Below are 27,095 nucleotides of genomic sequence, written 5' to 3'. Positions count from 1 at the left end.
GAGATCCAAAGCTTCTAGAAATGCATAGAAATCAAGTGCCATCCTTCTCCACAGAGCCCCCACCCCCCCATCAGCCCCCCTCCTCTGACCTCGCCCTCACAACCCGCTCCAGGGTCAAGAGGTCTCAAGAAGCCTTAATAGGTGGCATCCACCATCAACCTGAGCACCAAAGGCAGGACCCGTGGACTTGCTCTAACTCAGTCTGTCCCCTGAATGAAGCCACCTCTGGTTTTGAGGAGGTATGGGGTCTTCAGAACTTCAGAGAGCACAGAGAATAGCTTTGGTACCCTTGTGATTCCCAGTGGAGTCCCCGCCCACATCCCCAACCCAGGCACCGAAGCAGCACACACTTGACAGTTTTGTGTTTATTTTCAGAAAGTGATGGAGACAAAAGCAATATATCCAGACACCACTTTCTGTACAATAAATAGCCATTCCAAAAAAATAAAAATAAAAAAGAGAACAGAAAAATGCAAATTCGCACCCCATTACCACCCAAGACTTTGTTGTTGAGTGGTGCTCTGTCCCCCCCCCACTTCCCAGCCCCTTCCTCATGACCCCACTGTCTCTGAGCTGGCGGAGCCCAGGCCAGTTGCCCAGCATCACTTGGCTCCTCCCACTGACCCTGGCTGGCTGGCTGGCTGTTATCAAACTCATGTGTCTTTATTTCCAGATCAGGGCATAAACACACGCACAAACAAGTTCAAAGTTCCTCTGCAAAGGAAGAGATCTGAGTCTCCAGTCCCACCTGACCCTGACCCTGACCCCGACCCCGACCCTGACCCCCACCCACACCCCCACCCCGCAGAAGAGAGGAAGCTCCTTCGTGTCCCAGAACTTCTGTTGTCCGTTTTCTGTTCTCCAGCTGGGGACCCACAGCCAGAAGCAGCACCAGGTAAAAGACTGTAGTTCGCGCGGAGGAAGGGGCAGCAGACTCCTCTCAGGTTTCCTTGTGGGCCAGGAAGCCGCAAGTGAACCCCTGAATCTTTCTGCGCCCACCCTCTTCCTCCACCAACGACAAAAGGAGACGGGGTGGAGGGACCTGGGGACCGCTCAGTCCTGAGTCTGTGGTCAACGCCAGTCAGCGTCCCCCAACCTCATCACACTCTCGCTGTTCCTTTCATCCTCATCTGCTCAGTTGGGAAAATAGTTATAAAACTGGCCTTCGGTCTCCTTATCAAAAGGAGAGGGGGCCCCCGCAGGGGAGGAGCTGTCCCCACTGGAGGGATAGGGGGACACACGCCTCCGCTTAGAGTCTCCTTCGCCCAGTCCTGAGTCACTGGACTCCGGCCGGATGGGGGTGATCTCAGTCCACAAGGAAGGGGAGCCCTGGTCCTCCGGCCCCCGCCCCTCTGAGGCTCCAGGGCCAGGTTCCATGGGCAGAGTCCGCATGGAGCGGAACCAGCCAGCTGGGCCCATCTTGGGAGGGTACTGCGGAGCCACAGGCCAGCCAGCTCCAGGCGCCAGGACCTCTTGGCTTCGGAAGTAGGACATGGTTGGCCCAGGGGCTGAGGGCAGAAATGTAGGCTTCATGCTGACAGCTCGAAATTCGGCCTCGTAGCTGTGGTCCCGGGGGGCCCCCAGCCAGTAAGGCTGGGGAACCACATCCTTGGCCTGGCCGGGAAGGTCGGGGTAGAAACGGCTGGGAACGGGATACTGGTTGGGGAGGAGAGGAGAGTAGTGGTCTCCCCCAAGCAATTGACAGTTGGGTCCAGGAGGGGAGGGGACGCTGGGGTCAACAGATGCATACATGCTAAAAAAAAAAAAAAAAAAACAACAAAAAAAAACAAAACCCAGGTAAGAAGACAGGGGTCACTTATGAGCCTGCCTGGTGCCCATCCCACCCCCAGGCCCTCCTGCCCGCCCCACCCCCACCCCTACCCCCCACTTCCCCACCCTCAGAACGCCTTAGGGGGACATGCTGAGCACGTGTCTGGAGTCCCAGTCTCAGAGGGACCAGAGGAGACCTCCCTTGGCAGAGGTGAGTTGAACCCAGGGGCACTTACGACTCAAAATTCTCCCGGAATCCTTTGGCGAAAGGGTTATTATCAATTTTCAACTGAGTAATCTAGAGAGAGGGAAACGGAGTCGCTGGAGCCTGAGGCTGGGGCAGTTCCAAAAATCCCTCCCAGGGGAGAACCTCCACCCCCAGCCCCACCACCCTGGCTCAGCCGGCCCTCACCTCTGCATTCTGGTAGGCGGTCACGGCAATGAACTGGGTTTCTTGGAAAGTAAAGATGTGTGTGTTGGAAGCGTTGCAGGCTGCCTCTGGCTCACCATCATTGACCTCGACAATGTGCAGCCGGGGCTGGTACTTATGGAGGGACTGCAGCACGATCATCTGAGAGGGAGCGGGAGCCACAAGGCTGTGAGGGCAGAAGGAGGGCGTTCAAAGCCCCCCTCCCCCGAGGCCGGCCCCACGGCCAAGCTAGAAAGGACCCTGGCATCATCATGGCCATTCCCCTGCCCTGCCACCGAGGAACTTCCCCCTGGCCTTCCGACCCCAGTCCCCGGCCTCCTGAGGGCACAAATTCTTTTTTTTTTTTTTTTTTTTTTTGTCTTTTGCCATTTCTAGGGCGGCTCCCATGGCATATGGAGGTCCCAGGCTAGGGGTCTAATCAGAGCTGTAGCCTCGGGCCTACACCAGAGCTACAGCAACGTGGGATCTGAGCCGCGTCTGCAACCTACACCACAGTTCACGGCAACGCCAGATCCTTAACCCACTGAGCAAGGCCAGGGATCGAACCCCCAACCTCATGGTTCCTAGTTGGATTCGCTATCCACTGAGCCACGACGGGAACTCCCAGTTCTGTCTTCTTGCCTCCTTTCCTTTCACCTGATGTCCACCGAGACCAAGGTATTAGCACACACTAGGCTTTTCAGGGATCAGGGCACTTTGAACAGACTTGCTGAACTCAAACTCTGCATCCATTCCCTGGGACCACTGGTGCCGACTCTTACCCACAGGGTACACGGAAAAATGGCAGCCTGGGATTCAGTGAAGAAACTCCCAGGCTGGTTTGGCCCGTGTGGTGACTGACCCCTGTCTGCCCTGAGATTTAGTTTCCTCCCAAAGTGGGTGGGAAGGAACCTGAGTCTGAGGAGAAGAAGAAACGTCATTCTTATAGAAGAGAATCGGCCTGCGTGGGACCCACTGTGGCCGCAGGGATGGGGAGGGGGCGGGGCTATCCCGGGGGCGGAGTCCCACCTGCGTCATGTTGTTGGAGGCTCCCTTGTTATTCGTGAGCTTTAGTTTCCCAAATGAAACTTCCTGGCGCATCCAGTGGGCTCCAGTGTTGGGGGAATCTGGGTGGACGTACAGGCGGTTCCCTGTGGACAGTTAATCTCTTTGGCATGCAGCCCCTGGGACCAGACCCCTGGTGAGGTGGGGCTTCGTTGCCTGTTCTGAGGGGGATGGCAAGAAGGATGCAGGGGGAGGACGGATGGGGCCGGGCAGCGGGAGGTGTTGGCAGAGGACTGAGCTGAAGACAGTCTAGGGCAAAGCAGAAAAGAGAAGACGAACAGAATGGAAGTGAGGAGTGGGAGGGGCTTGGGCAAGTGGGATGGGATGGGACAAGGGGAGACAGAACGGAGAATGAGCCCCCTAGGAGTCGCGGCGGGGCCTGGGGCGCCTTTTGGATCCACCAGGGGGCGCACAGTCTTAGGAAAAAAGCGCGCCCACGGCTCCCAAGGAGGTGCATACCTGGCATGCTCCCCTCGGCCTTTCCACACTGCACCCACTTGCCGCTCTGATACCGCCAGTGGTGCTGGTCCACCAAGACCACGTCCACGAACATCCGGTAATGGCTGGTGGGCTCCAACCCGGCCACAGTAAATGACAGGAATGGGAACATCCGCCTGGGGAGAACAGAGAGAGGCCCACCAATCTCCATCAGCCCCCGACTCCCTCCTACAGCCGTCTCTTGTGCAAAGCCCATCCGTCCGTGGTGTGCTGGATCCGGCCCCCAACACAACCACCAGGGCCAGCTGGCGGTGTCGTCCAGGAAGTCTGCCAGCCAGTTGTTAAACAGTCATGATTAACAATTAAATTGTATAAACTTATAATTAAATACATGACATTACAAGCCAAGCAATAAATACTCAAAGATCGTCACGTCTCAATTTTTTTTTTTTTTTTTTTTACTGCATTTTACTATATCTCTGCCCTGGAGATTGGTGAGGTCCACTCTACCCATATGGTGGAGACACTGGACAATGTGAGCTACCACACGTCTCTTCCTGACTCGAAGTGCACTGATATCACTTGGGGAGCTTACAAGTGTCTATTTTAGGGGTCTTTACCATGGAAATCAGCAAACACTGTGAATCAGGGCTTTAAAAAGGTTTTTCCCTCAGAGGCTCAGTTGCTAGACATTAGCTGTACACCACTGTCTCCAGCCGTAGATGGCTTTGCCGGCGGGGGGGGGGGGGGGGGGGGGGGGGGGGGGGGGGGGGAAGAGAAGCGGGGGGGGGGGGGTGGGGTGGGGGTGGGGGTGGGGAGGCAAAGCCACAAGCCAGCCCCATACAGGTGGTTCCTAATGGTCCTTATTTTTCAGTTCCCCAAACCCGGGTCTGGCCTCAGTCTGTCATCCATCCCCTCCACTCTAGCTTTCACGGCGCTAACAGGTGCCTAACCCCAGAGCTCCTATCCACAGGCTCTCCCTGCCCCGTCCTCCTGGGCCTGATGTCTGTAGCCCAGACTGCTCTAGGCCTGGGCCTTCAGAAGTAGCTGACATCCTAGTTGGAGCTTTCTATCCACTTTAAAGAGGACTCTGTTGAACACAGTTCTCATGTTCAAGGTCCTGGTTCTTAGAAAAGTAGAGAAAGTTGGATTTGGGATGCTGGGCTATTATGTCAGAGTAATAGATTCAGAGCAAGAAACACTACCATACCACTACCATCTCTGCCACCTCCACCTCCCCATCACCCCATCACTCCAGCCACCACCCCCCCATCCTCACCCCCACTCCAACCATCACCACCCCATCACCCCACCCCCACTCCAACCACCCCCATCACCCCACCCCCACTCCAACCACCCCCATCCTCACCCCACTCCAGCCACCACCACCCCCATCCTCACCCCCACTCCAACCATCACCAACCCCATCACCCCACCCCGACTCCAACCATCACCAACCCCATCACCCCACCCCCACTCCAACCATCACCACCCCATCACCCCACCCCCACTCCAACCACCCCCATCCTCACCCCACTCCAACCACCACCACCCCACCACCCCACCCCTACTCCAACCACCACCACCCCATCACCCCACCACTACAACTGTCCTCACCTCTACCACCACTACCATTACAACCATCACCAACCCCATCACCATCACCCCTACAACCACCACCACCCGAATCACTAGCCCCACTACACGTACCTCACCACCCCATCACCTCCATTGCTCCAACCATCCCCACGCCTATCACCATCCCCATCACCACCGTCACCTCCCACCTCCGCCATCACTGCCCTCAACACCACCACTACAACAATTAACACCTCCACCCTCCCCACTCCCACCCTCCCCACTCCAACCAGCACCGCCCCCATCACTGCACCCGTCCCCTCTGCTGTCACCACCACTGCAATCATCTCCTCCACCATCGCCGGCATCACTATAACCGCCACCTCTACGGGTTAGCCTTTTTCTTCTAAGGAGGAAGAGCAGAGTTGTTAAGATGGCAGAGCCACCCCTCACCCAAAAACTTATCATTGCAACATCCGTCTCCCCTCCTCTTATAAGAAGCCCTGCAGGATGGGAAGAAAGGTCCATGAGTCAGGGAACCTGAGGGAGGGGGAGTTCTAGGGGCCTAGGAACACTTTGGGGTGGACACTACTCCCCAGAGAGTCCCAGAGCAACATCCCTGACAACCTTGGAAAGATCCCCTGGTGGGGGGGGGAAACAGTCCCATCATTGTCTTCCCCAGACTCTCCTGCGCTGAGTAAAAGAGACTTATTGGCCTGATGACCTTGGTATAAGGTCATTCTTCAACCGAACCTCAGTTTCTTTCCCTGTAAATGGAGAGATAACTCCTGTCCGTCTTTCCTCTGAGATCCGTTAAGAAGTTCAAAAGATGGAGTTCCCGTCGTGGCGCAGTGGTTAACGAATCCGACTAGGAACCATGAGGTTGAGGGTTCGGTCCCTGCCCTTGCTCAGTGGGTTAACGATCCGGCGTTGCCGTGAGCTGTGGTGTAGGTTGCAGACGCGGCTCAGATCCCACGTTGCTGTGGCTCTGGCGTAGGCCGGTGGCTACAGCTCCGATTCAACCCCTAGCCTGGGAACCTCCATATGCCGCGGGAGCGGCCCAAGAAATAGCAACAACAACAACAACAACAACAAAAAGACAAAAGACAAAAAAAAAAGTTCAAAAGATGTGCCACTCAGCTCAGCCTCTCTCCTGTCCACCCCCATCCCGCCTTTTCCCAGGCCCAGAGCTGTCAAAGCCCCATGGCCTGGCCGAAGGACCCCAAGCAAGAGTCTGGAGTTCCTGTCTGAGGCCCTCGGTCCCAGGAGATCAGCACGGCAGTCAACTGAAGAAATCAAAGCTTAGAGATGAGGCTGTGAGCCATCAAGAGTGAGAGAATATTTTCAACCTCTTTCTTTCCCTGGCCGCACCCTTGGGCACGTAGAAGTCCCCAGGCCAGGGATCGAAGCTGCGCCACAGCAGTGACGACACCGGCTCCTTCACCTGCTGCGCCACCGGGGAAGTCCTCAGCCTACTTCTACCAGCAACTCATTCTATAACAGCGGTCGCGTCACTCGTGTTTCCTACCCAAACGTGTCGGAGTAAGAGAGAGAAAGGAACAGGTTCATTGAGCCTCTACTTATGCGGCAGCCAGTTCACTGAAGCAGTGCTTTGAGATATAAAATGTTATTTCTAATTTTACACCTGAAGAAAACGGGCCTCCGAGAGGTCTGGTGACGGCTCCTTGGTGGGAAGGCAGAGCCGCGTTCTTATGATTGCAAGGTGCATGCCGTCGTTGCCTCTGCTCCTCCACCCTGCTTATCACTCGTGGAGGGAAAGGCAGGAGACACAGGAAGCCAGTGGGGAAGAGGGAGGGGAGAACGGAGGTCCCACCTCTGCCCGAAAAAGCTAGCTAGGATCACCACCAGCTGGGATCCCAAAATAGCCCCTGATTTCCATGACACTCTGCTACGAAGGAACTGGGAGTAAAGATGGGTCTGGCACCAAACCAAGTCCCCCCAAAAGACCACTTACCACCTCTGCCCTCAGAAGACAGGGTCCAAGACCCCAAATTCCTCTGCTGCCCCGAAGGACCCTCCCACCTTGAAAGGATTCTCAGGGAGTTCTTGTTGTGGCTCAGCAGGTTAAGCACCCAAGATAGTGTCCATGATGATGCGGGTTCAAGCCCTGGCCTCATTCAGTGGGTTAAGGATTCAGCATTGCTGCAAGCTTCGGCATAGGTCGAAGATGCAGCTCGGATCTGACGTTGCTGTGGCTGCGGTACGGGCCGGCAGCTGCTGCTCTGATGGGACCCCTAACCTAGGAACTTCCGTATGCCACAGGTGCGGCTGTAAAAACAAACAAACAAACAAGCAGCCACAGCAACGCCAGATCCGAGCTGCATCTTCAACCTATGCCGATTCTTGGGGTCATTTTATCCCTTCTCCATCCTGAATATCTCTGACAATGCTCCAATTCACCATCATTAAGTACAACTTAAAAGGAGATGGTTTTGGAGTTCCTGTCATCATGGCTCAGTGGTTCATGAATCTGACTAGGAACCGTGAGGTTGCGGGTTTGATCCCTGGCCTTGCTCAGTGGGTTAAGGATCTGGTGTTGCCGTGAGCTGTGGTGTAGGTTGCAGACACGGCTCAGATCCCGCGTTGCTGTGGCTCTGGTGTAAGCCAGCAACTACAGCTCTGATTAGACCCCTAGCCTGGGAGACTCCATATGCCACGGGAGCAGCCCTAGAAATGGCAAAAAGACAAAATAAATAAATAAACAAAAGGAGATGGTTTTTATCAGTTATGTTGGCAAAATATTTGAAAAACGATACTATCTAATGCTGATGAACCTATGGGAAAAATGGGTCCTCTCAACCACCACTGGGGAGGGTGTGAATTGGTACCACCTTTTTTTTTTTTTTTTTTGGGGGGGGGGCCTTACCCACAGCATGCGGAAGTTCCTGGGCCACACACCGAACCCATGCCACAGCAGCAACCCAAGCCACAGCTGTGTCAATGGCTGATCCTTAACTCACTGCACCCCCATGGAACTCTAGGTACTACCTTTTACAAGGGTATTCAGGCAGTGTCTGTGCTGATCCAAATACAAAAGGCTCTACATCAAGAGATGCCTTTTCCCACCAACCTCAGACCCACTCGACAGAATCAGACAGCTACCAGCAATGGGCCGAAGAGAAAGCAAAGCCACTTTTACCTGCCCAAGAGAAATGAAGCCAGTCAGCTCAAATTAAAGCAGGCTTAAAGCTACATTTTTTTTTTCTTTTTAGGGCCACACCCATGGCATCTGGAAGTTCCCAGGCTTAGGGGTCGAATCAGAGCTGTAGCTGCCAGCCACAGCCACAGCCACAGCAACGCAGGATCCGAGCTGTGGTGTATGTTGCTGCATACACCACAGCTCACATCAACGCTGGATTCTTAACCTACTGAGCGAGGCCAGGGATCGAACTTGCTTCCTCATGGATCCTAGTCAGGTTCATTAACCACTGAGCCACGAAGGAAACTCTTAAAATTTTTTTCTTTAAGATCTGGGAGTTCCTGTTGTGGCTCAGCAGGTTAAGAACCTGATGTTGTCTCTGAGGGTCTGGGTTCCATCCCTGGCCTCGCTCAGTGAGTTAGGGATCTGGCGCTACTATAAGCAGCGGCATGGGTCACAGATGCAGCTCAGATCCTGTGTGGCCGTGACTGTGGCGTAGTCTTCAGCAGTGGCTTGGATTGGACCCCCCCCCAGCCCCGGGCCTGGGAACGTTCACGTACCACAAGGTACGGCCTTAAAAACAAAAATTAAAAAAAACTTTCAGGAATTCCCGTCATGGCTCAGTGGTTAACAAATCCAACTAGGAACCTCATGGTTGCGGGTTCAATCCCGGGCCTTGCTCAGTGGGTTAGGCTGTGGTGTAGGTTGCAGAGGTGGCTTGGGTCTGGCGTTGCTGTGGCTGTGGCGTAGGCCGGCAGTTGTAGCTCCGATTAGACCCCTAGCCTGGGAACCTCCATAATATGCTGCGGCTATGGCCCTAAAAGGAAAAAAAAAAAAAAAAATTCAAAGCTCTACAAAGTCTCGAAGTTGGAAGGTAGAGAAGAGAACACCAAAAGGGCTGAGGCAGGCAATCGAAGACAGTGCGGGACCGAAATTGTTTTATCCAGCCCGAGCTTCGCACATACACACACAAATGCAAATTGAACTGCTTAAAAACAGAGCTACCCAACGTTATCTTAATTATAATAATCAACTAATCACACCCAGAAAAGTGGGGATTGCCGGCAATTACAGCACATCCACACACCCACACACGGAGACAGCCGCCTCTCTCTTCCTCTCCCGAGAGCGCCTGCCATTGACTGCTATTCGCCGGCTAACTCGGCGCCGCACACAGACCACCGCCCTCACCAAAAAAAGGCCCCAAACCGCCCCAAACACACAAACTTGAGCTCCCAACCCTCCAGATGGCCAGTCCATCTCCTCGTGCTCAGTGGCCCATCCGAGCCCCATCTGAGCCACCTGGATGGGTCTCTGGACCCTGGAATGACCCCCTCCTCCCCACCCCATTTCTGCCCATGGAGGAGAGCATGACGGTGTCGCTTCTCCACACCGAGGGATGGGTCTAGGGTGGGTGGGAGAGGAAGGATCTGGGAGAGAGTGAGTCAGCCTAGGGCGAAAGGCTACGGGGCTGTGGGTGGGCCGGGTTGGAAGGATTTTTCAAAAAGGAAGAAGCCTGTGGGTGACGTGGTGGTGACTGGTGGGTCGCCGAAAGCCATGGAGGGACGGGCCAGCCCGCCAAAGCAGGAGGACAGAAGGGAGCCGGTCTCGGAGCCCAGGTCTCCCTTTTTTCAAAAGCCAGTAGCAGAACGAAATGGCTGCCGACTTCCCAGATCACTGGAGCCCCAGCTCAGAGACGGGGGTGCCGACCTGGCGGCGGCGTGTCCTCTGTCCCCTCCACCCCGCCCTGGGCCCCCGAGGCCTGAACCAAGAGGCAGCATCAAAGGGAGTGGTGAGGGGCCACAGCCTCTTTCCCTCAGCGTCCAACATCCCCCTCCCCAGTGTCCAAAGCAGTCCCTCGGGGTAGACAGAACGTGCAAGGATTGTATAACACACACACACACTCTCACGCGCACGTATGAAACAATCAGGGAAATTTAATAACATTTAGGAGTTTCTTTTCAGGTGCGTTAATGGTACTGTGTTTATTTTTAAAAAGCCATTTTTAGAGGGGCACAGAGAACTACTTAAGGATAAAGTAATATAGTGTCTAGGATACTTAACTAATGACCGAGACTATCGCTACCACGGTTCCAGAGCAGAGGGGGGCAAGTTGAATGAGCGAGGATAAAGAAGAAACAATATTGGACCCGTACTGACAACTGCTGAAGGTGGATAATGGCCAGATGGAGATGGGACATTTTTTTTTTTTCCATTTTGGTGTATATTGGAATTTTTCATAATAAAGGAAATTGTGTGTGTGGATCTAAAAGAGAGACAATAAAAGTCATCAAGAGAATTTTTTGGCAGGAACGTAAAGAAAAAAAGGAGGTCGTAGGAGAGATGGCGACCTGTACTGGGAGATGCAACCCCCTCTCCCCCCAGACCTCCAGTTAGCCCAGCGCCCCCAAGATCCCTGAAGTTCTGGCTGAAGCTTCGTCTCCGCCATCCCTCAGGACTGGAGGGGCCGGGGCCTGGCAGCAGGGCTGTGGGGAGATTCCACCAGGCCCCAGGTGGGACGGCTTTGGGACCACCTCACAGAGTGGAGGCCTGAGTTTGGGTCTGCCATGTGACAAGTGCCAGCCACCAGCCCCCCTGCACCTCAGTGCCTTCAGCTGTAAGTGGGGAGGCTGCCTGGCCTACCTAGTGCAGAGTGAAATAATGGAAGTGAAAGCACTCTGAATGCATCAAGGCCTTCGGACAGTGTGGGTGGCTGTTTTTAACTCCTAGCCATGGGGGGTCGGAGAAAGAAACCCCAGCACATACCATCTGGGCGCTGGCACCCATTGTGCCAGCCATGGGTATGCAGTGCAACCTCAGAAGAGTATCCAACCATCTCTGCACCCATTTCCCTGTCTGTCCACAGAAGAGACATGACAGGATCTTCTGGGTCCCCTCCAATTCAGACACGATAGCCTGGAAGCCTGGGCTGTGCCTGGGTGTGCCCAGCCAGGGGGCTAGCATTCGGGGAGCAGAGAGGAATTATCAGAAGGCTTAGAAGATGAAGGCCGTGCCATAAAAGAAAATGCCAACTTTCATGGGGGCATCCCAGAAAAAGAGGACCAGCTCAGCAACTTGATACCAATTGAGGCCAGTGGACAAGGCCCTCGACCCCAAGCCACCTTGTAGAAATCACCAGGAGAGACGAATATTTCAGCAGTGCCCAGATTGAATGCCAAACCCCTCTCCCCAGGCCCAGCACGGCCTCTCCCCTCTCCCTCCCCAAGCCCCACACTTGGTATCTGCTCCTCAACACCTGCCGGGTCCACTGATGACACAGCCCCGCCACACAGAGGTTCTCCCTGGTCCCCTGCCCACACGGCTCCCCCACTGGGAGGGGTGGGTGCACACTCTGACACACCAGACACAGGCAGGGCTCACTCAGAGCGTTGCTTACTAAACAAACAGCACACAAATCGCAAGTTTCTCTTTCTTTCCCTCACGAAGAAGGCGCTCTCCGGAAGCAACACCCTTGGCCCCAAACCCTACCCTGCATGCACTGGGCTCAGGGGAGCCTGGGCCCATGGAACCATGGCTTCCCCAGGATGGACTGGCAAATAAATATCTGGATAAGGGTGGGGAAGGGTTTCAGAAGACAGGCTTTGAAGGGTCCAGAGTGTGGGACTGAGCTGCCAGCTGGGACCCACGGGTTAGCTTCACCTGCTCAGGCCCACGGGCATCTGGGCCTTCGGGCAGGGGGCTGTGCCTGTAAGGAATCTGTGCCTCCTCCCATTTGACCGCCATTCCCCAACACACACACACACACACACACACACACACGTACACACCCGACATATGATCTCAAAGTCCTACCGGAAAGGAAACTTGGCGACTGCTTCTCCATGTCACCAAATCCCAGTCTTACTCTCCCCCCTCCGCACCACCACCACCACCGGAGCTGATCTGCACCCAACAGCAAGGGGGCTGGGAGAGGTGGGCACAGGGGGGTGCCCTGGACATGGGGGCTGTATAATCGTTCACACACACCCCCCCCACAAGACTCTGCCCTCCCCTCTGTTTCCCACACCTAGGGGCTAAGAGGTGCCTTGCTCCATCAGACCCGTGGCCAGGCTTCCCCTGTGCCCACGGCGCCCCCCACTCAGGCAGAGAAACCACAAGCACCCTCCCCCAGATCAGGACGAGGGTTCGAGACGCCCCTCTCCTCCATCTCCCCTTGGAGTTCTGCCGGTTGGTATAACGTCCTGAGAGTAAAAACCCCCAGAACGTTCCTGTCCCCGGGAGGACTTCTTCCTTCTCCCCAAAGCCTGAGCCAAAACTATGGGGGCCACGGAGACACAGCAAAGTCAAGACAGAAAAAAAAAAAAAGAAAGAGCGTGTCCCCGTCTGGGCAGGACCGAGGCTCCCGCTGCTCGGCGCTCTCGGCGCGCGCCTCACTCACCGTCCCTGCTTGGTGATGATCATCTCGGTTTGGTGCTGATTAAACTTGGACCACAACAGGTGGTTGTTGAGCGCGACTCTCAGCTTCCCGGACACCTCCAGCCCTGCCGGCAGCGCGTAGTCCTCCCGCGGCCCGGGGTAGAGGGCTGCGCGCGGGTCTGGGGCCGCGTAGCCGTCCCCCGGCTGGTAGCCCTCGGCGCCCGGCGTCGGCGGGAAGGGCTCGCCCGCCCCAGGGAAGCCGGCGGCCTGGGGCCGGGGCGGGTAGGCATAGGCTCCGAGGAAGCGGCCCTGCGGGGCCGGCACCAGGGCGCCCCCGGCGTAGGGCGCCCCCAGGCTGGGACCCCCGCGACGGTCGGCCGCGTCCTGCGCGCCCGGCTCCGGGTAGAAGTAGCGGTTCTGTGGGTCGGCGCCTGGCGCCCGGCCCTCGTCGCTCGCCGGCATCGGCTCGGTGCCCGTCAGCATGTCTCCGCAGCCCGGCTCCACGATGCCCATCCGGGGCGGGCTGGCACCTTCCCGAGGCCGTCGAGGAGCGGCCCCTCTCCGCGCGGGGGCGGGCGCGGGGGCCCGCGGGGCGGGGGCGGGGCGGGGGCCCCGGGGTTGGGGGGCGGGGGCCGGGGCCCCACCGGAGCCCGGGCTCGGACGCCTGGGTCCTGCGCCCGCGTTTGGCGGGCGCGCGGCAGCTCCCGGGCTCCCTCTCCAGCGGGCCGCTGTTACTAGCGTCGCGGCGCCTTTGCTGTGGCTTTATGAAGCTCTCTGGGCCTCCCCCAACCCCGCCACCTTGGCCCCGCCCCGCCTCACCCCGCCCCTCGTGTCTGATCCTGGGCAAGTTCTGCGCGCTTGACAGGGACTGGGGGGACCCCCGCCGTGTGGACCAGCGAGTCTCCGCGCGCCTGGTAGTTGGCGCTCAAAGACTTTGCCTTCTGAGAGTTCCCCTGCTCCACCTGTTTCCCTCCTCTGGACCCTCGTGGAAATTCCATCCATCCTTTAAGCCTCAGCTCAAAGGCCCCATCGTCCAGGAAGATGGAACTCACGAGGCCTTCTCACCGCACTCGCAGGCCCTCTGCCGCTTCACCTACAGGCATGTGACTGATATTCACGGATGCCCACTATGTGCCCAGGCTCCGTGCTCGGTGGCCTTGCGGGAAGTGCAGGCCTCTCTTTCCAGAGGCCCCAGGGGGGTGTATCAGAAGTGTCTCGTTCGTTCGTTCTCCAGCCCCAGGGCAGACCCGGGACCTGGAGGGCAGCAGGAAAAGCTCCTTGAAGCAGATTGCATCGCAGCAGCTGTGGGTTTGCAGGGCCCACAAAAGCCCCCACCTGGGCCTGGCAGCCCTGGGCACAGGAAACAGTGCTGGGCTGCCAGTGCTCAGAGACCCAGGACTGGCTCTGCCTGTCACTCAGGTAGAGGTGGCCTGGGCAAGTCACTTCCCTTGCCTGAAAGTCAGCCTCAAGTGCCTCAAGTCCCCTAGGCTTAGGAAAAACACACCAATGTACTTTTCAGAGGGGCTGTGAGCCTTCCACGAGAGGGGACGTCTGTGTGGCACTTTCCAGTCTAGTATCATACCTGGATGGAAAAGCCACTTTGAACAGCTTCAGAGCCGGGTGACAGGAAGGAAACCCACCACATGTTCTGAAGGGCTGCCTTGGTGATAGCACCGCGGGCACTTGTCTTTCTCTATTTTTCTTTTCTGTTGACTAATGTAGTTATATTCCTTTTGTGATGGAAAGAATCCCCCCCCCATTGAAAATATTATTGGGCGTTTTCCTACGTAAAGGTAAAACACACTCATATAGAAATTTTCAGCAGTACCAAAAGGTAAAAATAGCAGAGGCACGCAGGATTAAGATTTTGGCGAATATTCTTCCAGACATCACTCCCCAAATACCACTCTTTTGCATGTGTGCACACACACACACACACACACACACACACACACGTATATATGTCATTTTATGTAAACACCACACATGCTGCTTTGTAATACATTTTTTTTCACTCAACAAGTTGTCATGGAATTTTTTGCATATCAATATGTACAGATTTGTTAGAGTGTTTTGAAAAATACTGTAATATTTTCGTCATGCAAAGGTCAGCCTCTCCTCTCCCAGCTTCCACCCCAGCCCCCTCAGTTCTCCCCTGGGAGGCTGGCCCCATCTCTGCATCTCTGTCCCAGCCCAACAAGGCTTCACCCTTAGGGGCCCACGGGGACTCTCTGCTCCCAACTAGAGCTGAACCAAGAGGCAGGTTGGCAGGTGAAGGCGAAGCTGGGGACCCCAGGAGGCGGGCATGACCTAGGAAGGGTGGGAGGGAGAGAGAATCAGTGCATCCCCTGAGTGTGGAGGCCAGACCCCAACTATGCCTGAACCAGGGACTGATCTCCTCCTGGCCCTTTACCCACCATTCCCCATCCTTAAGGAGGGGGGATGTTTCTGCCTGCTGTTCCAAGTGGGCAGCATTGCTTGAAAGAGAGGGTGACTTTGGGACCCTTGGCTACTTTGGGGGAAACGTGAAAGATTTAAGTCTTCCCTGAATGACTGGATTTCCCCAGGAGACCTGAGACGGTTGAATGCTGACACCTCCTTCGGGAGACATTTTTGCTCAGTGCTTGGCTGTGGTGGCCCAGTGGAGCCTTGTTCCTGCCTCTCTCTTTCACTCCTCTTCTCCATGCTCATCCTCAGGTCAAGTGAGCCACCCCCTACCTTTGAACAGAAGGACCTGAGCTCCCACCAGCTTTCTGGGGCAGGAGGGATTAGGAATCTCAGAATCAGGTGGACCCGGGGACACATCCCAGGAGGCAGAGGGTGGCTGGGGGGAGCAGTTTTTCTGTAACCTGTAGGCTGGTAGAGGGTTGTCTTGCAGCCTGGCTCATCAACCCCAGATTCCTCACCCCCTCCCTCCAATTCCTCCACCCAAAAAAGAAAGTGCTTGCGAAAAGCGGGGGCTGAGTGGCCCTGGTGTCACCACTGCCAGTCCCGCCCCTCTGCCAGCTTGGGTGAGAAGAAGAACCCTGGCAGTGACACCTCCTCCTCCTGTCGCCACCTCACCCTCTTCCCAGGCCCCAGGGCTGGAGAGGTGGAGAAGATGGAGCAGAAGACAGGCCCCCTGGGATCCCCTCACCTCCCATCACTGCCCGGCCCGGCCCCTCTCTCATGGATCAGCCTCTGAGCATCCAAAAGGCTGGACCTGGGTGCGGGGAGCAAAGGTACACAGAGTGTGTGTCCAGGATGGGAGAGACACAGTCTCTAATGAACAGCAACGGTTACCAGACAGACTGGAATCTGTCTGACTTCCTGAACTCTCATACCCCCTTCACGGCAGAGCCAGGGTTGGAAACGCAGTTTCTCTCTCTCTCTCGCTCTCTTTTTTTTTTTTTTTTGGTCGCCCCTTGGCATACGGAGTTCCCGGGCCGGGGATCGGATCCCAGCCACAGTCATGACCTAAAGCCACAGCTGTGGCAACACCGGCTCCTTAACACTTTGTGCCAGGCTGGGGATTGAACCTGGATCCCAGTGCTTCCAAGATGCCGCTGATCCTATTGCATCACAGAAGGAGCTCCTGAAACGGCAGCCTCTTGACTCCTGATCCATGGCTCTTCCCACAAGAGTATTTGTCTTCCCATTTTTGAGAGAAAACAATCATAATACGATCACGTCTTGGAAAAGAGAAAGGAAAATTGCCCTTAGGCCACCAGTGTGGACAGCACTTTTCTTCACCCTGGTGTCCTCTGCCTGTAGCCAAGTCTTCTTTTCAAGCCATTTCCTCTCAAGGCTCAAAAGGAGCATGGCTCCCTGATGTCACATAGCACCTGCCATGCCTGTGGGTCCCGGGCCATTCTAGGAAGCTGTTTAGAGTATGGCTTCCTGGGACCTGCCTCTAGAGATTCTGATTCTCAGGCCTGTGGCAGGTCTTCAGAATCTGTGTGTTTAAGAAGGACTCCAGGTGGAGTTCCTGCCTTAGCTCAGCGGTTAACGAACCAGAGCAGCATTCATGAGGACTCAGGTTTGATCCCTGGCCTTCCTCAGTGGGTTAAGGATCTGGCGTTGCTGTGAGCTGTGGTGTAGGTCACAGATGCAGCTCGGATCCTGCATTGCTGTGGTCGTGGTGTAGGGTAGCAGCTACAGCTCTGATTCGACCCCTAGCCTGGGAGCCTCCACATGCGGCAGGTGCGGCCCTCAAATGACCAAAAAATAAAAAATAAAAAAAATAAAAAAGGACTCCAGGTGATGCTGGGCCCCACAGAGTCCACGCCTCCCACTCTCAGGCCCCGTCCCACTTTGCTTGTCCACCTCCAAGTCCCAGCCTGAGAGCCTGTGCCCTGACCCTGCTTTCTGTGTGCGCCTCAGCGCTTAGAAGAGTGTATAATGGCCAAGGACGGCCGCTACAGGCGTTACGAAGATTTTCTTTCTTTCTCTTTCTTTTTCCCCACTTTTTAGGGCCGTACCTGAAGCACATGGAGGTTCCCAGGCTAGAGGTCGAATCAGAACTACAGCTGCTGGCCTACACCACAGCCACAGCAATGCCAGATCCAGCCGTGTCCTGCAACCTACAGCACAGCTCATGGCAACGCCGGATCCTTAACCCACTGAACGAAGCCAGGGATCGAACCTCATGGATACTGGTCAGATTCATTTCTCCTGAGCCATGATGGTAACTACCTAAGAAGATTTTCTTATTGAAGCTCCAAGACCAGACACTTCCTCACCCCAGAATCTAATAGTCACCTGGGTCCTGCCCTTAAATCGTGTGGGTGCTGAGCCCTCCCAGGACCAGAAGGCTCTTGAAGGGGTGCATGCTGCATGGTTCGGGGAGGGCTGAGCGGCCACTGGGGAAGTTGAGGGGCTGCTGTTAGTGGGGACCCAGCGCACCGGGGCCTCAGGACCCAGGATTCTGCCCTCCACCCTGCTGGGCACAGCCAGGGAGGCTGTGAGAGGGTAGATGTGTGATGTGGGGGTAGCTGGGTGGAGATGAGGCAGGACAGAAAGGAGAGAGCCCAGGGCGAGTCCTGGGCTGAGTTTCTGAGAGATTCAGAGGTGGGGATGGAACATGACTCAATGAGAAAGTCCCAGGCCTGGCAAGAGGAGGATTCGAGAGAGAAGACGAGAGGGAGACACGCCAGGGAGAGGGAGCTCTGCAGAGGCTGGGATGCCTGCAGGAGCTGGAGGCCGGGGCAGAGGGAAACGGGGTAACTGGTTAGGAACGCTAATTCCACCTGGCTGTGTGGCCTAGTCAAGTATCTTCACGTCTCTGGTTTCCTTGTCTGTGGATGGAGCTGACAGACATTCTGCCAGGACCAACTTGGTCTCAAGTGAGGTGAAAGGTAGTGAGTGTACAGGCTGAGGGGTTCGGCCCCAAGGCAGGACCAGCGCAGAGGCACAGGCTTCGCTAAATTGTCTCTTCTTCCTCCCCTCCAAGCTGCCTGCCGTGTCCCTTTTCCCCCTCAGGCATCCACTGGTTCCCCACAAAGGGTCCTCCAACTAGATTTCTGCCTCCACTAGGGCCTTGTCTTTTTTCTTTTTTGTCTTTTTGCCTTTCTAGGGCTGCTCCCACGGCATATGGAGGTTCCCAGGCTAGGGGTCTAATTGGAGCTGTAGCCACCAGCCTACGCCAGAGCCACAGCAACTCGGGATCTGAGCCACTTCTGCAACCTACACCACAGCTCACGGCCACGCCGGATCCTTAACCCACTGAGCAAGGGCAGGGATCAAACCTGCAACCTCATGGTTCCTAGTCGGATTCGTTAACCACTGAGCCACAGTGGGAACTCCCTAAGGGCCTTGTCTTGTAAGACCCCATCTCAGAAAGGACAGGCTTTCCCTCCTGATGCCCAGACACCATTCCCTGGAGACTGGGATAGGCCAGACCCCGGGGACACTGGGGTCACAGAGATAAAGTGGGCTCAGCTCCTACCCCGAAGAACTCCTAGCAAGGTGCCTCCAGGACCAGAGTTCTCGGCACATGTGCCCTTCAGATTCGGACTCAAAACACACCAGTTTGGAGTTCCGTTGTGGCGCAGTGGTTAACGAATCTAAGAACCATGAGGTTGCGGGTTCAATCCCTGCCCTTGCTCAGTGGGTTAACAATCCGGCGTTGCCGTAAGCTGTGGTGTAGGTCGAAGACTCGGCTCGGATCCCGCGTTGCTGTGGCTCTGGCGTAGGCTGGCAGCTACAGCTCCGATTGGACCCTTAGCCTGGGAACCTCCATGTGCCGCGGGAGCGACCCAAGAAATAGCAAAAAGACAAAAACAAAACAAAACAAAACAAAAAAACACACCAGCTTGTGGACATACATCACCCACCAGTGCATACACATGGCCCACAGAGCAACGCTGGACAAATCCCTGTGGTCCAGTTCCTGCACCCATACCCCCCCCCTTTTTTTCTTTTTTGGCCACACCTGTGGTATGTGGAAGTTCCCAGGCCAGGGACTGAACCCATGCCACTGCAGCAACCCAAGCCACCACAGTGACGATAATGGCTCCTTAACCCTCTGCGCCACGAGGGAACTCCTGCACCCTCTTCTCTTGTCCCACATGCAGCCTCCCTGAGCTCCTTGGGCGTCTGCTCCTGCCCCCTCTTCCACCCGTCCTGAACCCCCTCCCGCTCTGGGCCCAGAGTGGCGGTCCTTCAGAGACCAAGGCCAGCCGGAATCATCGGATTAACAGCCAAGGAGGGCAGAAGGGGAGTGACAAGCACCTGTAGGAGCCCCTCCCCCCGTGACAGCTGCAGGAGTTCCAAGGCCCCAGCACCCAGCACCAGGAGGTCGGCGTGGGCTCATCCTAAGGTCAAGGGCTCCTGCTTCTCACCTCCAGGCTGGCTCCCCTGCCCCACCCCATACACCTTCAAGGCTGGGCAGCCTTACCCTCTGACTCCAGGCATGCCCGGGTCCCTCTGCACTTCAGTCTTCACTCTGCGGGCATCCTATTTGAGATCAGCTCCTCTCTCTGTCTAACCGCTGTCACTCTGGTCCCCACCTCTTCACACTAGTATCAGCCCCTACACCCACACCCACACAGCACCGCACTCCCCCTGTGCCCCGGGCCTAGGGCTCCTGCCCCTCTCGAAAGGACCTGAAGATGTTGGATACATGAACAGTCTGTAGTCTTGGGGGGCATGGCTGGTTATGGGTGGGCAAGCCTGAGCTTTGGGGAGGCCCTGGGGAGAGACTAGTGTCCCTCCCCTTCCTGGGGAATCTTAGCAGACAGGCCCTTAATCTCAGGCAGGAAGCAGGATCCGGTTACCAGGGGCGGGGGCAGGGGGGGTACTACCCAGGGCTTTGGGTAAAGAGAGATGGGGTTTGGGGGGGAGGGGAAAGAAGGGCCGAGCAGTGGGATGAAGGCCGATGGGTTCACCCCTCCACAGCCGGGTTCCTCTCTGCCCCCCACCCTGTGCTCCTGGAGATCAGGCAAGCCCTGGGCACAGTCAGGCCTCCCACAGAAGGCCAGTCCCAGGGGCCTCTGGCCACAGGACAGCCAAACAGCCTCTGCTCGGATCCCCTCTGTCCCCAAGCCCCCTCCTGGCTTCCTGTACGTGTCCCTGTTTGCGCCGTGACTCTACTGGTCTCTCAGGGCTTCTGAATCTCGGTGTTTCTCCGCTGTTTGTCTGATTCTGTGTCTCTCAGGGTCCCTGGGGCTTCTGCCTGCCTCGCTGTGTGTCTTCGTTGCGTCCATCTCTATCTCTGGGGTCTGTAAAATCTTGACGTGCTTGTTCTGGGCCGACCCCTCGGTTTTCATCCCTCTGCTTCCTCGGGGGCCGAGTCTGCAAATATCCCTGTATCTCCACGTCGCTGTCATTGAGGTCTCTCTGGGTCTGGGTGTACCTGCTGCATGTCTGTCTGTCTGCCTGTCTGTCCGGGACCCACCTCCATCTGTGAGTCTGCTCTGGGCCTGTCCCTGGGCAGAGACCCTTTGGTTTGTAGGGTGGGGATGAGATGGGGCAGCATTATGGATTGGACCAGGCATAAACTAAAGCAGGAGGGAAAAGGGGGACACAGGCAGGAGTGGGGGAGGCAGTGAAGGGACAAATCCCATTCCTCAGTGTTGCCTGGAGCAAGCTGGATGGCCCCGAACAACCAGGATGAAGTTCTTCCAGGCCAGTGGGCGAGGGGGAGAGGGCGAGGGCGCGCTTTGATCAGGGCGGAGGGTGGAGTCAGTTTCACAAAAACTGAAACAGGCACCAAAGGGGGAGAACCCCGAAGCAAATGGAAAGACAGAAGGGGAGCTCTGGGTTCTGACCCTGGCACCGCCACGAGCCCCTGATCACCTGGGGCCCCGGTGCGTCCCCTCTCTGGGTCTCAGTTTTCTGCTCTGTAAAATGAAACAGTCAATAGAGAATCCTCTAGAATTCTGTAAGAGAGCCAGGGGGGCAGAAGATGTCCCTAAAACCCAGGGCAGGAGACGGGTCTCCGCTTTCTGTCCCTTGAGGGGTATCCCAGGGTCCCTTCCAGGACCTGCATCCTCCGCATCTGCAATTCGGGCTCCCGGGCAGGACAGAGGGAAGAATTAGGGTTAGAGAGCAGGAAGGACTTCCTGCCACACAGCAGGAGGGTGAGGGGGCCCCAGGTTCTCCTCCCAGTGGTCCGGGGCCCCTCTGTTGGCACTGGGGGTGGAGGGGCAGGGTGGGGGTAGGGGCTCAGCAGCTGGGTAATTAGCCATCGCTCTCAGGCCCTGGGGGAGGGGCCGGCTGGACCGAGAAACCAACGCAAAGTGACAGGGGCAGTTTTGACACGCGGTGGAGCTGACGGGCCCAGGGGGCCAGGGCTTTGGTTTGGTGGTGGGGGGGGGATCCATCAGATGATTAAAAAATAGGTCAGAGGGAAGAAGCAGCAGCCGGCACTGGGTCCGTGCTGAGAACGCCATGAAGCATCCCCAGGGCTGCAGGCCAGAATGGGGTGGGCTTGGAAGGGGCGGGTGAGCCAGGGGTGGCGAGGAAGCTGCCGGCCCAGCAGCTGGCCCTGCCCTCATCCCTGTCTCATGGACACACCTTGGAATTCTACCTACAGCCCACCTTCTGGCCTTCCTGTTGTACCATCTTCCTCCTCAACGGCAGGAAGATGCAGCTCTTGCTCTGTTCAGCCCCACCCACCCGCAGCCTGTATACAAATTCTATTCCAGAAACACGGAGACTACGGCCCCCTTTGGAAGCCCCTCTTACCTTCCACCCCACGTCCCCCTGCTGCAAGGCAGCTTGCTGACTTAGCCTACATTTCTCGCCCATCTGAGCAGTCACCTACCCCCTATCCTCTTTGTCATCTTGCCAACTCTGCATCCTGCTTGGGGTCCACTCTGACCCCCCAGCTTGTTCTCAGAGCTTCCTTTTCCCTCCTTCCCTGCATTTCCTCCCCACAACTCCGTGACACATAACAGCAGCCTGGGATCAGCATAAGGCAGAGCAAGGAGTGAGATTGGAGACCCAGGAACCTGGGGCAGGGCGATCTCCCAGTTCTTCTTAGATGGAGGCTGTCACCGAGTCTGGATTATACAGAACTGAGACATCCGGTAGTGTTCCCTCCGTGTAAGCACATCCCACCTCATCCACTTAAGGTGGCTTTTTTATTTGTTTGGTCGATTGGTTGGTCGGCTTTGTTTTTAATTTTAATTTAATTTTATTTTTTGTCTTTGTCTTTTTAGGGCTACACCTGAGGCATACGGAGGTTCCCAGGCTAGGGATCTAATCGGAGCTGCAGCTGCCGGCCTATGCCAAAGCTACAGCAACGCCGGATCCGAGCTCTCTCTGTGACTTACACCATAGCTCACGGCAATGCCGGAGCCTTAATCCACTGAGCAAGGCCAGGGATCGAACCCACAACCTTGTGGTTCCTAGTCAGATTCGTTTCTGCTGCTCCACGATGGGAACTACTTATTTTATTCTATTTTATTTTATGTTATTGTATGTTATGTTATATTTTGTTCTTTTAGTTTTGCTTTTTAGGGCACACTTGTGGCATATGGAGGTTCCCAGGCTAGGGGTCAAATTGGAGCTGTAGCCGCTGGCGTACACTACAGCCACAAAAACATCAGATCCAAGCCGAGTCTGTGACCTACACCACAGCTCGCGGCAACACCAGATCCTTAATCCACTGAGTGAGGCCAGGGATCGAACCCAAAACTTCATGGTTCCTTGCCAGGTTTGTTTCTGCTGCGCCACTACGGAAACTCCCTATTTTGTATTTTAGAGCCACAGGTGCAGCATATGGAAGTTCCCAGGCTAGGGGTCAAATTGGAGCTACAGCTGCTACCCCACACCACAGCAACGCCAGATCCAAGCCAGGTCTTCAACCTACATTACAGCTCATTGCAATGCCAGATCCTTTTTTTGGTTTGTTTTGGGTTTTTTTTTTTTTTTTTTTTTTGTCTTTTTGCCTTTTCTAGGGCTGCTCCCGCGGCATATGGAGGTTCCCAGGCTAGGGGTCAATCAGAGCTGTAGCCGCCAGCCTACGACAGAGCCATAGCAACTCGGGATCCGAGCCGCGTCTGCAACCTACACCACAGCTCATGGCAACGCCGGATCCCTAACCCACTGAGTGGGGCCAGGGATCGAACCGGCAACCTCATGGATATTGATCTTCTGAGCCACAACAGCAACTCCCACTAAGATTAAGAAGCTGTCTTCCCACAGCCCCTCGCACTGCAGCTCAATCTCATTTCCTTTTCTATCATCCCCCAAACCTAGGGGAAGATTAGCTCCTGCAACTTTGGAGTGGAACAGAGGCCCTGTGCTCCATTCCTCATAAATCCCAGGCACAGGCACAAATCAAGCAGACAACCAGCACTGAGGCAGAGGGACAAAGCAGGCACTAGCAGGGCCACCTCCAGCTGAGTGGACACCTGGGTCTCAGCCACCACCATGGAGGGCACCCAAGGCCATGTTGGCGCGGAAATAGATTGGCTGGGTCTGACCTTGAGTTTAACCCCACTTACCACACCAGACACAGATCTGCTCTGACACGCAAGTTGGAGATTTCCCCGGGAGCCTCTTGTCTGCTACCCACCCCCCTCAGTTACCCAGGAAGTGTCACAAGGCGTCCTGCCAACCTCTTTCCACCAGAGCCATGGGCAGCTGGCGCTCTGTGCAGGGCCCTGAGACAGCCCCTGGACCCTCATCTCCAGCCACAGGGGTCATGAAGCTGGTGTGGTGGCCCATGGTCTTCCTTCCCCCCCCCCCCCATGCCGGGCTCCATTTCTTTCCAATCACTGGCACCAGAAGCTGACATGTTCTCTGGGTTGGGAACGGATGGCTATGGATATGCAAGTCCTTAGCAACTGGGCCAGTGGCTTGAGAATAGAGATCCTGGGCCCAAGGTCTTTGCATTTCACACACACACACACACACACACACGTATAATGACGTGGAATCACCACCCAAGGGGCAGAGCTCCAGGAATGGTCTGCTTACCCACGTTCTCAGGCTCCCGCTACCCTGAACATATTGCTGCTGAATCCTACTTGTATTTCGTCTCATTCTTTGACACCACTGAGTTTGGAAATTGGAAAAACCTGAGATCTTGGAGTTCCCGTTGTGGCTCAAGGGAAACAAATCAGACTAGTATCCATGAGGATGCAGGTTCGACCCCTGGCCTCACTCAGTGGGTTAAGGATTTGGCATTGCCGTGAGCTGTGGTGTAGGTCATCGCCGCGGCTGGGATCCCGAGTTGCCGAGGTTTTGGCCAGCAGCTACAGCTCCAACTGGATCCGTAGCCTAGGAACCTCCATATGCTTTTGGTGTGGCCCTACAAAGACAAACAAACAAACGAAAAACTTAAGTTCTTCCTGATGCACCCACTGTTGCTTGGGGCATGGAGAATAAGAAAAGAGAACACCCCCCAGGCAATGCGTCCCTTGATTTCATTAGGCCCCATGATGTTGCAGGGCAGTGGGGCAGGGATCACTATACCCATTTTGCAGACAAGGAAACTGAGGTCTAGAGAAATTAAGTATCTTGTCAAGGTCACACAGCAGGTGACCCAGTGCTGAACCGTTATGCTTGCACGGTGCCCTTCTCATGACCCCACCTGAAAACAGGATACTGTCATTCTCCATTTTACAGATAAGGAAAGTGATGCTCAGAGGGTGACTTTATTTTCCCAGGCTCTTATTTTTATTCCCTGCCCCTCTCTGCTCACAAGGGAACCTCCCCAACCCAATTCCGGCTCAGAGTCCTTCCCCTTCCTCCGGGGAAAGGCAAGATCTTAAGGCCTCCCTCGGTCACCCCTGGTGTGTTCCCCTGTATGCTGGGAAGTCATTCCTAGCGTCCTTTTCTGTCTGATGACCTCGCAGAAATGAGCTCCATTACTCAGCAAAAGCCATCCTACTTATGGGGCAGGAGAGGGAGAAGCGGGACTGGGGAACTAAAAGGGGGCGGGGCCTGGCTCGGTTGCTCGGCCCAGGCCCGCTGGGCATGTGGCTGCCGAGGAAAACAGGTCCAGATGGAAGAACCCAGGAAGCCTGGTTTCCAGGCGCAGGGGCGGGGGCAGAGACATCCCTCACGTTTCTGAACTCTCTGCCCCTGAACAACTAGGCCCGCTGCTGCAGATCCACGCTGGCAGGTATTTCTGGGGGTGTGGGGTGGGGGCCCGGGCAGCTCTGAGATGAGAGGAAGATGCTGCTGGGCATGCTTCGTGCCGGTCCCTGCTGCCCCCTCTCCCTGCCCACTCCGAGGTTCATCACACCTTCAGCTCTGCCCTTCTGCTGATAAAACCTGCAGGCAAGCCCCATCTTGCTTCTCACCTTGGGACCTGTAAGCCAGTAGCCAAGACGCGGGGGGCGGGGAGGGGGGTGCAGAGCCAACTGGAGCTGCCAGCAGCCCCGCCCCTCTCCATGCCAACCCAACTGGCACCCTGTATGCCGCTGCTGCAGCCTCAGTAGCTCTGGGACAGCAAGTAGAGGTGAAGAGCTCCTGTTCTGGAGTTCCTGTCGTGGCTCAGGAGTAATAAACACAGGTTCGATCCCTGGCCTCGCTCAGTGGGTTAAGGATCTGGCGTTGCTGTGAGCTGTGGTGTAGGTCACATACGCAGCTCTGATCCCGCATTGCTTGGCTCTGGCGTAGGCCAGTGGCTACAGCTCCGATGAGACCCCTAGCCTGGGAACCTCCATATGCTGTGGGAGCGGCTCAAGAAAAGACAAAAAGACCAATAAAAAAAAAAAAAAAAATTCTCCTGTTCTTGGCTGGATGAGGAGGGGGCTTTTGCTGACAGCTGATATAGGGAAACTGAGGACCTCATTCTCCGGCCCCAGCCTCTTCTCAAGATCTATGGCCCCGAATATGCCATCCTTAACAAACCCCGGGAAGAACTTCCACAAAGATCATCTGAGACAGGGACAGGGTCCCTTTCTCGGCCTGGACTGTAAGTTCTTCCCTGAGTCTAACTGTGATCCCTTACAGAGGGGTGGAAGGGGAGAGAGATGAATCGCAGTTTCTTATAAACCTGGTGGCTTCTTGTTCCCCGACAGCGGAGGAGCTCTGTGGTTCTGGCTCTGAGTCAGGTCATATCGTCCGGGCGTCCCCAGTGCCACCTCGCTACGCCCCGCCCCAGACTGGAAAATCAGGCTCATGCCTCTGCCCGAGTCAGTGCTTCCCCTGCTTCCCCTCACGATCTCGCTTTCCCCTAAAGGGAGGTATTTCCTCGAAGCTGGGAAAAGTCAAGGGGGCAGAGACCCGCCAGTTACCGGGAGGCAAGAGGTGGGAGGCGTGGAGGCGGACGCTGGGCATGGGGCATGGGGTGGGGGTGGGGCTCCCTGCCTTCCTGCCCATCCCCCCACCCCATTCAGCCCAGCAGTCCTGCTCTTCTAGCTCAAAAGATGCAGGAGCGTGGTGTGTATGTGTGTGTGTGTGTATCACACACATGCATGGTTGGTTTAGGGGGTGACAGTAGGGTGGAGGAGGGGGGATGTCATGCTTCTGGTGCCTCTATGAGTGACACAAGTTTTTTTCCACATGTATGTTCTTCACATGGACCCTGTCCACATGCGCTCTCTCCAGCTCTTCCAGAATCAAAATTTGGTCCTGCAGATCCTCGCTCTTGGCAGCCCGGGGGTCTTAAACAGATTCCCTCCCTGGCCTCCCCAAAGGTTGGGGGCTTCAGGAATCAGTGAGGAAGAAGGCATGAAAAATGACCCCATGAGCCCCACGAACCCCACTCCTGGATCCTGGATGAGGGCAGGGCAGTTTGGGGAAACGGAACCCTGGCCGGGGGCGGGGGGCGACCTCAGCGTGTGCCCACCTGCCGCCTGGGGGCGGGGTGGGGAGAACGAGGGAGTGAAACAGGAAGAGAGATGGAGAGACAGA

At 56.0% G+C, this 27,095-nt stretch overlaps 1 protein-coding gene across 2 annotated transcripts; it reads right to left on the bottom strand.

Annotated features, from left to right (window-relative positions):
* Nucleotides 1–347: 347 nt before the first annotated feature.
* Nucleotides 348–19,776, bottom strand: TBX21 (T-box transcription factor 21). Of its 2 annotated transcripts, none has more exons than XM_084982737.1 (6): nt 19,675–19,776; nt 3,704–3,858; nt 3,209–3,330; nt 2,183–2,341; nt 2,007–2,068; nt 348–1,753 (listed from the first exon to the last, which is right to left on the bottom strand). In XM_084982737.1, exons 1-6 carry the CDS (start codon nt 19,689–19,691, stop codon nt 1,135–1,137), a joined length of 1,134 nt encoding a protein of 377 aa, XP_084838863.1. In that variant the 5' UTR covers nt 19,692–19,776; the 3' UTR covers nt 348–1,134.
* Between the last annotated feature and the right edge of the window lie 7,319 nt (nt 19,777–27,095).

This window comes from Sus scrofa, chromosome 12 (assembly GCF_054392235.1).
Source record: "Sus scrofa isolate SSC_HxYL_T2T_F1_AM1 chromosome 12, Sscrofa_HxYL_maternal_Yorkshire_Landrace_v2.0, whole genome shotgun sequence".
In the NCBI taxonomy this organism is placed as follows: Eukaryota; Metazoa; Chordata; class Mammalia; order Artiodactyla; family Suidae; genus Sus; species Sus scrofa.
This window is presented reverse-complemented; position numbering and strand designations above follow the sequence as displayed.